This window comes from Schistocerca nitens, chromosome 6, assembly GCF_023898315.1.
Source record: "Schistocerca nitens isolate TAMUIC-IGC-003100 chromosome 6, iqSchNite1.1, whole genome shotgun sequence".
NCBI classification, from domain to species: domain Eukaryota; kingdom Metazoa; phylum Arthropoda; class Insecta; order Orthoptera; family Acrididae; genus Schistocerca; species Schistocerca nitens.
Window position 1 is genome coordinate 456,286,212 of NC_064619.1, and position 13,069 is coordinate 456,299,280.

Consider the following 13,069-nt stretch of genomic DNA (forward strand, 5'->3'; position numbering starts at 1 on the left):
CTGTAGAATGAGATGGCGGAATGGTTAAGAACTTGAATACTCATTTATAAGAAGTGAGGTTTACATACTAATTAATGTTTCCTATGGTTTGTTTAATTTACTTGAGGTGAATACTATGATGGTTCTCTTTATGGCATGGAGGCCATGGAGGATTTCTTTACTTGCACTTCCCCATATGAAGGGCAGGAATGTAGATTAAGCTTTAAGATCCCATTACTGATGATGTCACTAGAGGCAGCCCACACACTTGTTCAGAAGAAAGACAGGTAAGGAAATTCATAATGTTGCTTCGAATACGCCTTAACTGATTTAAGAAAACTGCTTAGAACTAACCTGGATGGCTGGACATGGCTTTGACCTCACTGTTCTTGCAAGTCCAGTACTTAACCACTATGCCACCTTACTCAATTTTTATGAGTTAGTGCTTCATGTCAAATTATGTTGACAGTAGCACCTTTCCTTACTTTTTAACAATACATTAGATACAGTATAAGTATGCCATACTATTTACATATCTACACAATTGCAATGAACAAAAAATTAATGTAATGCACCTAGAACAGCAGAACACAGAATAGAAACACTCGATAAATAAAAAACTTTTGCTAGAATGCTATTAGAGACTCGGTTATGTTATCATACTTTCTATTACGCACTACTATTACTATGAGTTCAGTATTAATGAAAGAGACATTAGAATCACAGCAGGTAACAACTGATGGAGAGAGAGATTACCTCTCTCGAGGCTCTGATTCGAGACGTATCCACAATAGATGCTGAGTGATGTTTGCAATAGTTGCAGCACAAACACGATCAGGATTATTTGGGTCAACAGCTTCCAAGGCTGCACCTTGACAAAATCCCATTTCAGAAGCAGAACGGCGTGGTGGAAAAAGTGCTGTGGGAGCAGTCTCGACACCAGGCATCTTTGACAAATAATTAACCCATGAAAAAGTCTCTCCATCATTACTCTGCCATCCCCGTGGAGGTGACAGAGTTATTCCATTCTCTTCACACCAACCTGCACAGACAAAGATGTAGATGTAGCTGAAAGATCTAACAACTGTGTTAAAGAAGGGCAGAATACAATTCCTATCAAAGCAGGAACGAGATACATCAGGACTCTGCTGCATATTCACGATTATAGGACAACTATACTAAAATCTTTCTTAAAGGACATCAGAGTCGCCGTTGACCGTATAAAATATTTATTGTTACTATTGCAATTTTGGCCTTATGGCATTTTCAAGTAAACTGCAAAAATTACATTCTGTCAGAATATAAAACTATCTTTATCAAAACAAGACATGGTTGTCTCATTGGGAGGTCCGCGATCGTTCATTAAGTAAAATATGGCGTTTCAGTCTTCGATCGCTATTCTTTATTCTCAATAACCGGTTTCGGGCTAGCTGCCCATCTTCAGATCATATGTTGTAGTTACAGAGTAACTTGTCCGTACAGAACACACAGTTCACTGTCATAAGTAAAAAACTTTACTTATGACAGTGAACTGTGTGTTCTGTACGGACAAGTTACTCTGTAACTACAACATATGATCTGAAGATGGGCAGCTAGCCCGAAACCGGTTATTGAGAATAAAGAATAGCGATCGAAGACTGAAACGCCATATTTTACTTATAAAACTATCTGACATGAGTACATGTCGTCGTCAAAGTGCAGTCTTTTGAATGTGAGAGTCCCACAAGGTCTGATGAGTACGACACTTATTACAACATAATATGTTGTTAAATACATACTTAACTGTCAATGTTACCATCGTTCTAATAATTTATCACACATACAAGTTCAGGTGCTCAGGGGGTCTGAAGTCCATCCTGACAGTTTATCTCGCCGGCACTGTCGAGCAAACAAAACCAACCGGACAGAGAACCGGACCGGCAGCAACAGCAGTTGCTATGCACAAGCTCGTAATTGGGAAACCCTAGACCGAGGCCTGCATTTCAGTATCAAAATCGAAGCATTGGAATTCTTCAAGATCAAAGTTGGGATCAGGATCGACAGGAAGGTGTTAGCATTGGCATGTTGAGATGTAGGTCGACAATGAATTTTGTAAGTGTAGCAAGATAAGAGCAGCGACCAGCATTGTAAGCCATGTGCTGCATTGCCAGGCAAGTGTCACGTTACAGCTGGGCCAGAAAGAGAGATTTAGAGACGAAAGCAACAGGCCATCCAGAGCTGTCGGCATATCGCCACACTAGGTCCATGGCAAGGCCATACTGTGAGGCATCAGTTGCCATAACTGTGTGTTGATCTGAAGAGAACATAGCTAAACAAGCAGGCAAGAGTAGTTTGGATTTCAACATTTGAAAATCACGTTTGCTATCCGGTCTCGAGATGTCGTCTGGCAGAGGATTAATTCCATCCTGTGAGACCTCAAACCTCATATAAACAATAGAAGGTTGAAAAAACTGACATTTTACGAGGTTACAAAGTAAGCCTGCAGAGTCTATGACAGAAAACAAAGTGTGCAACTTTTTCAAGTGATTGTCCGTGGAGGAGCCCGTGACAGTATCATCCAGATAATTAATTCAACCCAGGACAGGCATAATCAATTGCTCTAAAATCATGGGGAAATAGCAGGGTGGCCAACCACACCAAAGGAAGACACAAATATTGATTGAGACCAAAAGCAGTATTCAAAACCAGAACTCTTAGAGACTCTTCATCCACAAGAACCTGCAGATATGCTTCAGACAAATCAATTTTAGAAAAGTACCGGCCTCCCGATATTTTTGCTAACAGTTTCTCCTAGCGTGGAAGGGGATATGTACCCGTGACTGTCAGTGCACTGACAGTAATACTAAACTCGCAACAGAGGCGAAGTTTCCCTGGTAGCTTTCAAACTAAACCAGTGGGAATGACCATTCTGAGCCATAACAGGTTGCACCACACCTACATGTTGAAGTATGCCCGATTCTGCTTTCACTTGATCTTTCAGGACTACAGGAATAGGATGCACACAACAAAAATGATGCCTAGCCCTGGATTTCAAAGAAATATGAGCAGAAAAATTTGTAGCAAGCCATATACCTTGTGAAAGTAAGTCAGAAAACTCCTACACAGTGTTTCCAGTTGAGAATACAGTACCTGATTGGACACAATGTGAACTGTGTCAGTGAAAGAAAACCCAAATGGCTGAAATGCATCCGCCCTGAAGAAGTTCTCAACACCAGCATCAGCAACCACCACCAAAAATGTAATAGAACAAATCACTGACTCGTAAGAGGCAGATGCCGCAAATTGTCCCGATGGTGCATTGTTAGAACTGACTAGCTTCTGTATGACCGGTGCAACACTGACAAGCCTTAACTCACATAAGTTTAAGAATTCAATAATGTCACTGCAGCACCCCCATCAACCAGTAAGCCGGGGCACTTAGGGAAAAACATTTAACTCGATAAACAACTTGGGAGAAGTCACAAGCAGCGGAGTCACACAGTTTCCATCCACGTCCGTACCGCGAGTGAACTTTGGCAAACGGTACGTGGAGGCAATACGGCCTGTTATCTGGCAAGCATTACAAGCAGCCCAGCATTTAGGGCATGTTGAAAGTTCGTGCTGGACAACACAGAAAGGACAATACGGCAGGAGAGAATGCTGATGCTGGGGCTGTAACAGTCACATCTGCTAGACACTGGGTCCACACGTTTACCACCACAACTACCGCTTCCTCGTGCAAGCTATCTGTCACCCTAGACGGCACTTCTGGTGACATATTGCCACATCGTCCCACGCTTCAATTTAGCCACGACTGCCCTAGAAACTTCAAAAGACTGTGCTATTTGCAAAACTTCTGCTAACGGGGGTTTTACACAGAGTAAAGCCTTCTGCCGCACTTCCTCGTCCGGAGCTAAATAGGTAATTGCATCCGTCATAGTCTGAGTAAGATTAATTAGGGGTATCAGTAAGTGTCTGTTAATGGAAGTTGACAAAGTGGTCATTGCTGAAGTAAGCTGTTCAATCGGGGGCGGTAGCATGACGCCCGTAGAGACTAACTTGATGAAACTACAATTAAAGACTGTACATGCAGAAATGTTCCAAACTAATCGCTAATCCGATAATACACGAAACCAATCCAAACGACACAAATAATATGGTTTTATTCATAAATCTCTGAACAATAACAGAAATAAGCCTTTTGTGAATCCACGTGTAACAAGACGCAGAACAAATTACGTAAATGGTGTGCCAACAGTAAAACTGGTTGAACACAGAGGGAGTCTGCAGCGCTGGTCCGTGCTTACATATATGTGAGTCGCAAGCAGACAGTTTGGTAGAGACTGCGCCATTGGCACGCCTCCTACAGGCGACCGGTCCACGCCGATACAGTTGCCAGCCGATTTGAGCACACGTGCGCGGTGACGCCGCACTCGTGTTCACGTGCAGTAGTAGCAAGAAAAAAATTGACGAATAAAGATTGGTAGGGAGGCTTGAAAGCCCCGGGCATAGTGAGAAAGAAAAATGTAATGGCACCAAGTAGTGTCGAATGATTTATGTATGTCAAAAAAGATGCAATCAAGTGCTGGATTTTAGAAATTTGTAGTCAGGTTGCCGGTTTGTCGGTTGTGGATCATCACTCCCGGAAACCACCCTGATAGGGGAAGAAAAGGTCCCACAATTTGAGAGCCCAGCATAATCATTGGGTTATCATCATTTCAAGCAATTTACAGAGCATGTAAGTGAGTTAATCAGTCAGTAGCTGTCTATAGACTCTGAAGGAAGAGAACCAGAATAATTGTTGCTCTTTTGTAGCCTAGAAGACTATGAAGCTTGCCCCATACCTGGGATGACGAGGCACGCATTCCCAAGGACGAGGCATAATACTGCACACAATCAGGTAGTGAGCTTTAGTGCGAAGCTGCTTAAACGTGAGGATGGTGGTGTTTGAAGGATGCTACTTGAGACATTGCGTGATCATTCAATGATTGTGAGTAGCTGTTGCAATGTCTTTGGTCTACCACAAAGTCAGCCATGTTAAAAGGACCTTATAGAAAGGGGAACAGCAGTTCCAGCAGTGTAGGTGATCAGGTTGGAGACATCTCCCGCAACCTCATCAATGCTACCTGACACAGCGTGGACAAAAGTGACAACAGAAGTACACAACTGCCAGACGGCTCTTCAAAGAGCTAAACGCGGTAACTGGTCAGTTGGTGGTGACAAGTAAGTGACAGGATCACCAGAAAATAGTCACTGTCAAAGGATCACTGTGTAGCATTTTAGCAAAGGAACACAACTGGGAGAAGAGATCGTAAGCTCGACAGCCGAAAAGATTCTGTGGGTAACACTGAAATGAGTAGGAGTATCGTCATTAAGGAGACACAGATCAAGGTTGTGTGAGGCCTGGCACTGCCCTGCTGAAAGAGAGGGTGCCCCATGTGTGGAAAACCTCTTTGAATTCGAAACTCAAACACAGCACTTAGATAGTTATGTCACACAACACAACACAACACAACACACGTCACACACTTTACTCTTTCTTCATTACAATTAGCCTTTTCGTGGAGGGTGAAGGTCCTTAGCATGGGGTAACATGATAATTTAAAATGTGCCTCCTGTACAAACATACATACTAGTTTTGTCATTCATTAATGTTTATTGTAGTAAGAATAATCTCAGGAACAATTTATTGAAATTTTAACAACCAATCACAGTTTTCAAACAAAAGTAATAGTTAAAAACTAGAAGGAAACATGTTGTGTACTATCCATCAGCTTTAGAACAGGTTTGAAAGGAGTAAATACACAGTCATAAAAATCTTGATCATTTAGCTAGTGATCTAAGGAAACATTATAAAAAGGAAACATTATAAAAAACAATTTTAAATGAAAATACTTAAAAAAAAAGCAACCCCACTCTATACAAGAATTTCTTAACAGGTAATCCTATTACAAACAAGTGAATGTTTTTGCTGTTATGGTAAATTAGAATGAAGGGCAGCTACACACACCAAAAAATTCAACAGATAAGTGGTTGCCTATTTTATACAAAGGTCGTTGTAAAAGTCATGGCAAATATTTCTTGTCTCAAAAATGATAACAAATTAAAAAATTCTTAAATATGTAAATGGAAGGTTAGTTCATATGTAACCATTGCACGTAGGGAGATGGATGAGCGCACACACCGCCATGAAGATATAGCACGAGAGAAAAGATGAAAAAACTTTGTCTTTGCATACGTATTTTACTGTCAAATGCAAAAGATGCAATAGTACATTACATTACAAACTATGTGCATTCCATAGCATCAAAACCCTCCCTAAGAATCCGCAGTAGCAGAATATGGTGGTAGATGGCAGTCCTTTCCAAGAGAACCAAGTAGAAAGAGAGGCCACGGTGTGAGTTCAGCAGCCATCAAGGATGGATGTTACCTCACTTGTACAGTGGTCTTATGTAAAGATTGCAGTTCACCGTGGAGGGAAAGCGCGGCACTGTCATGGAGAGCTTGTGGAAGCAGTAGGAAATGCTGTTCTACCATACTGAATGGTTGCTTGGTGGACAGACGTATTCAGGCATTGCTGACATGCACTGATTGGGCTACCTGTGGGACCGTGCTCATACCCACATCGCCCAATGCTTGGAGAATGACAGAAGGTGGATGCTTTAGGAATTGCAGTGCCATACTGGTATTGAGAAGACAACTATTAACAGGAGTTCTAGCAATGCGCTACATATGCATGAAGTTACTGCAACATGGGTGCCTCATGCACTTAAGTGAAGTGGAAAAGTGGACACATTATGAAACTTGTCCTGTACATCTAGCGTGTTACGAGGGAAAGTGAGACGATATGCTTGTGAGAATATCGACATAGATGAATTTTGGGCCAGGCCCTGTGAGCCAGAATTGAAACGCCAGTCCACAAAACAGCGTCATCCAGGTTCACCATGCAGACAGAAATTTTGTCGCAATACATCTCTGATCAAGTTAATGGTCTATGACACTAAAGGAGTGATTTTGAGCCATTTGGTCACACTTGGACAAACTGTTAATGCATTGTACTACTGTCACACTTTCCTGCAATTACACCTATGATAGACTAATCGAGGGAAATGTCCTGACTACCTACATAATGTGTTAATTCTTCAGGACAATGTGAGAGCCCGTCAGGCAGCATATATGTGGAATCGGCTCACACAACAGGGATGGGAAGTAATGGAGCATCCACCATATTCGCCAAGCTTACCACCTTGCGATTATGACCTCATACCAAAAGTGACCAAACCTTCACGTGGAACATACTCTCAAACACGTCAAGACATTGCCATAGCAGTGATGCGTGCGATCCGATGATTCATTCATGGTGAGACCTCGAGTATTCGGTGTCTTCCACAGCATTCACAGTGTGAGCTGCAGCAGGTCTGTGTTCCTGCCCTGTACTACAGCATACTGTTGCAACTGACAGTTTGAAATGACATTTTTTTTTTGTCTTTTTTCTCACATTGTATCTGTATGGCAGCATGTGTGTTCGTCCAACTTGCTAAATGTAATGTTTACATATGAACTAACCTTCCATTTGCATATTTCAGAATTTTTTAATTTGTTACCAATTTTGAGACAAAAACAGCTGCCATGACTTTTGCAATGACCCTCATATATATAATTCAGTTGAGACTTTTATTCTCACACGGTCAATTTTATTTTTTAAAAATATAGTGGATATATCACTTCCTATAACTATTTTGATTGCATATAATCCTCTGCATGTTCACAGCAATAAGGTTAAGTAACGTCAGAATAGGCTTTGCAGATAATGTGCTTCTTAGTGGTCCGTTACTAATAAAATAATTGACTTATTTATTAGTGCCTCTGGGAAGACCATTCATATTTTTGAATTATTTTAAAGTTCACTCAAAACTACCTCCAATTTTTTCAGTTGTTTTTTGTTTTATAGGGGCAGTATAAGGAACACCTTTACAGAACAAAAAAATGTATATGAACTTATGTTGTTAATAGATCTGAAAATCACAATAATCATATGACCCATAGATTTTCACAAAGGAAAAATAAGAATCAACAAATTCACTTACCAGCAGGGAAGATATATGGGTGGTCAGCTGTGCACAAGCAAATGCCACGTGTTCCAATGCTGTCTGGGCCACACCCATCTATTCTGATAAGAAAATAATTTTCATCAAAAACTCGGGCAACTGTTGCTGGTCTTATATCGGTATGTGTTTTTGGGTCAAGTGCCTCGAGTTTCATTCCAACTTTAAAACCATGTAGAGGTACAGATACCCTGTTCTAATGAAAAAGAAATAACCATTCTTAATGCACAGAAGAATATTGATGTTTTCAGAATAATATGCAGTGGTACAGGCAAACTGTCCTCATGGAAAATAAATAACCTTTTTAAAGCACTGCAGAATATTGATAATTTCTGAATAATAACTTAAGATTTCACAGCAAAACATTATCAATTAGATAATTTTTATAACCAGCAGTAACTGGCAGATTGTTTACGTAACTGAAACTTGTCACGTGATACTAAAAAGTGTGAACTGTAAAAGAAAAGAGAATAATAGTCTTTAAGTTGTATTACATCAAATCTTGCAGCAACGTGTAACAAGGAAATCAATCTGTGTAAGTAGGTTTTAATTATGAAAAAGTTAGAGAAAGGACTACTTGATGGAAACAGTTAATAATACTTCTCTAACATACGGCCACCCCAATCATCTGGAGACAGAAACAGACAATGGGGGCAATATTGTTTGTATGGCACTATATTTAGGCACACGTTACCCATAGTCATAAAGTTTAGTATTCAGAGAATTTTTGGCCAATGAGTTAGTGCCAATTTTTGTTTACCCACACTACGTAGCTCAGGGCAGTGACCAGTTTAGTATGTGATGGACTACTACACAAAAGAAAGAACGAAAATGTTCTGGGTGCAAATTCGAGTCAGAACACAGTTTTAATCTGTCAGCAAGTTTCAAAACAGCGCACATTCTGCTGAACAGCAAAAGATTAATACTGGTAACAACAGTACACTCAGAAAAGTGTAACATACTAAGAAATAGCAGAGTAATCTACTGAAATGTGTAGCAGAGTCAGATAACGTTCTCACAACAGCATCAATGCTGCTGGTATCGAGGCCAACTGCATCTGACACCCGTGTTTCTGGCATTATATGATATGACTTGGAATACAGATCTGAGATAGTTTCTGCTGTTTTGCAGGTTTATCAAATCCTGATATTTATGATAATCTGATTTGGTATTGTCTTATAGTAATATGTTTATGCACTGCTTCACAAATTACAACTCATGTACATAAATGCTTGTCGTTCAGCGTCTTGTGTAGTTTGTTGTCCACTCATTTCAAGATGTATGTGCATTAGTGGCTGCTAGATTAAGTTTCAGCCAGTGTCAGAAGAAAGTGAACTCATCACTGGCCAACCTACACGGTCGTGGTTGATAGCAGAATTTTCTGTGCTCAGAGTGGAACTTGTCTCGTGTAAAATTTTTAATTTGGGATGGGATTGTGCTTATAGCACCTGACCAGAAAGTTTGAGCTTGTGTTCTTGAAAAGCCTGATCCTAGGCGAAATGAGGTTGCTCTAAAAGCTCAGTTTATTGAAAGTGCATCAGCAGCGTAACAAGCATCTGAATTTACTTGTGAGCTATACAATGTGCATCCACTGTTGACTAAAGTGTGGCAAAGGTGCATCATAGACAATGCCATTTCCTAAAGTCAACTGATGACAAGACAAAGCATCTGCAGACTACAAGGTACCAACAAATGAAGGTGCATGTATGCCAATTAGGAATATAGTTAGCTATTCCTCCTCACTGTTGGCTCAAGCAAAAATGGCAATTTCATTTAGATGGAAATTCTAGTAGCAGTTACATAGAGGTAGTTCACAAAGTGTAGCAAAAGCAAGGAAATCCTGTGCTGTTTGTTTCTGCAGCTGAAGACGGGGCAACTAGCTTTAGCAAAATACTACATGTTTTGCTTGCAATGAACATGTGTATGTGGCTGCCATCTGTTAAAGCTGCTCAGGATGGCATCAGTCGATAGTAAAACTCCATTCAAACTGATGAAACCACAATTCATCAGCAGTGTGGGTGAGATTTTCAGGTGGATACCAGACCATCCTCATCCCAAATTAATGAACAACTGGAATATAAGCCTCTGGAGACAACTAATTATCATCTACTAGCACACAATACTCGGCCTATTGTTTTAAAGGCTAAGTAACAGTCAATGTTAAAAACATATAGGTAGACCAGTAACATTTTTTGTAGTGTTTTTAGCAGTCGCAATTAACATTTTTGATATTGACACCTTTATCAGTTTGGTTTTCAAATACAAGCTATCGTTAATATAATCTCCAACAGTATTTTGTCCACTGATTTGGACTTTGGTCTGAATCTATCCTGGATTGTGTACAAAATTTTGAAGAGCACATACCATTAAATCTATGCTGCTACTCATTTATCCCAAGCTAAGTATGTGCCTTTTGCTATGAATGAACTAGTTGAAGCATAATTTGGCCATTTGGAGCCATCAGGTGTTGCGACACAAATTGTCTCGAGCCAAAGTTCAACATTTATGGTTGTAATTTTAAAGAATCAATCAAGGCTCAATTTAATGTAGATGCTTATCTTATTCCAAACTTGGCAGAGCTACTGGCAAAGTTATCTCAAGGGTCAAATTTATTGTAATCAGACTTCTACTGTAATCGGACTTCTCTGACACACTTCTGCAATTTTGCCCTTCAATGAAGAATTAAAGCATTTTATGGTAGTCAATAAATATTACTTTTGAGTTACATCAATATAACATATTATCTTTTGGTGTTGTGAGGATGCCCTATTACTTTAAAATCATTGATTATTGCTGAATCCAGTGAGGATAATGGAATATCTACAATCCACTCAGCAGAGTGGTGCTGCACACCTTACAGAACACCAGCAATGGGACACTGCAAAACAAGTGGCACCACATCTCTCACCAGTAATCAACCACCAGCAACAAGCCACGTTTACAGTGGCGGCCAGTTACCATGTGCTAATGTGCTATGGCGCACTGTAAACATCACACTACAATTATGCTATTTCTCTTTGAATGCGAGTCAGAAATCACACTAAAATTACACCATTTCTCTTCTAATGCGTTCTTGTACGCAAATAAAACGGACAAAAACATGACTTGTAGTGTTCTCTCTGCAATAATTGGAAACTAGTGTCCAGTCCTGACACGATTGTTAGCTGCGCTATGATCAACTCGGAAAAGGACACGGTGTCTGCTTTTGATGTGATGCCACCCATTCTCGCACTGCAAGTGCTATGTTGCTCGTAGCACCGAGTCAATATTTTCCTTGAAACGGCATTAGCATATTGTGCAAGTGCAAAATATGAGGAATTTCTGGAAAGCCATTGCGACTGAGTGGTCTAGCACATGGACTGGCAGTTCATTGACTTGTGTTTGATTCCTGCTGTCATTAACTACTCTCTCTTTTTCATTTTATTTTATTCCTTACAATGTTAAACAATTAATTATAAAATTCAAATAGACTCGAACAGTTCAATCTGTATATGTAAAATTAATACGTTCCATTCAGTTAGCATTACTGCCTTTGTAAGTCTCAAGGCTATGGTCACAACTTCGTAGCACATTTGTACAATTCTGCACAAGCCACCACCGCACCTACAGGCTGCTTACTCAAAACTTAGAAAAAAAAATTCACTGAGAAATACATGTGTAAGGAGCTCCTGATAAATTAGTGGTGGTGGTGGTGGGGGGGGGGACCATAGATTACCACAACTATGGCTTTTCTTTCAGCTGAGCTATACACCAGCCATTAGCAGTAGTTTAACCACAGTTTTTAAATATCGATAATTTATACGGGTTAATATTCAGATAATTAACACATTTTGAGATATTAAATATTTTAAATTTGTGGTTCATAAAACTCAATAAAGTTCAATTTCAATGCAAGGTTATACATGCAGAATTCCCTAAGAACTCCAGGTTTTCTAAAATAACTGCCAGCCTGACCTATAAAAGGGCATCCACAGATTTTCAGAGGATCAAATTTATGATCTTTTCATGCCTTCTGCATTACCTCTTTAATTATATTCATGGCCTCTTGAAAATATGCACGGTACAATGTCAAAAGTGCTTTTTTATGCACCTGAAAGCTGGTTGAAATGAAAGGTGAATGTAATAGTTCTTAAATCACTTATGTGAGCATGAATAATGTAGTTATGTATGACTTAGTAAAATATTCATAAAATACTGTAAAAACATCAACTCTCATATAGGACGGGTATGACTATTTTCAGATATACTTGTCATGACATCAATTAAAATACAAATTGTTTTAACATTGTAATGTAGTGAAAACCTACAATTTTCCTTTAGACAATATAATAATTTTGAAGGTACAAAATTTATGTCAAATGTTTAACTTCACAGTACAAGATTCACTGTTTAAGGTTTTTAGCTAAACTTGAAATTTCAATATTGAAAACTTCGGCTGCTTCTTTTGCCTTTTCCCCCATCCGCTTTTTATTTCTGAACGCTTTTTTTTCTTGAACTGTTCTACTTTTAAGATTGGCCACTTCATTTCTATCAGATTTTTTAAGGCTTCTATACTTTTTGATGAAGTATTTTTCACAGTATCATCAATTTTGTAATGTCCACATTCACTTGTTTCTCATTATTAAGTAAACCACCTAATATTTGTATTGCAATATGAACACTTCTTTCTGCAACAATTGTATCTTCTTCTAAGTTTTCAACTAAAACTTCTTTGTTAATAGAATAGCCTCTTTCAACTTCAGCATTTCCTGGAAACATGCACAATAGCTTCTGTAAGAACTCAATGAAGTCATGGTCCACACTTTGCAGTGAATTCATCATCAGAAAGGGATCAAGTTTGTCCTTCTTAGGATTGAATTTTTTCGGTTGTTTTTCAGAATATTCACAAAAATTAAAGTATTCGTTCTTCACTGTATCAGCTGTTGATGGAGTCTTATGTTTTCTTGAAACAAATTATTCCAATTCAATTTTCACTACAGAATTTCTCAAAATGGAGCTCTGATTAA

The 13,069-nt window shown here is 39.2% G+C and overlaps 1 protein-coding gene across 2 annotated transcripts in view; it reads right to left on the reverse strand.

Moving 5' to 3' along the window:
* Nucleotides 1-13,069, reverse strand: part of LOC126263041 (scm-like with four MBT domains protein 2) — a 161,470-nt gene that overhangs the window by 81,712 nt on the left and 66,689 nt on the right. For both annotated transcript variants that reach the window (XM_049960014.1, XM_049960016.1), the window contains exons 7-8: nucleotides 8,046-8,259; nucleotides 736-1,021 (exon numbers count right to left, since the gene is read on the reverse strand). In XM_049960014.1, the coding sequence (XP_049815971.1) occupies nucleotides 736-1,021; nucleotides 8,046-8,259 (500 nt within the window). The remainder of the gene's footprint in view (nucleotides 1-735; nucleotides 1,022-8,045; nucleotides 8,260-13,069) is intronic.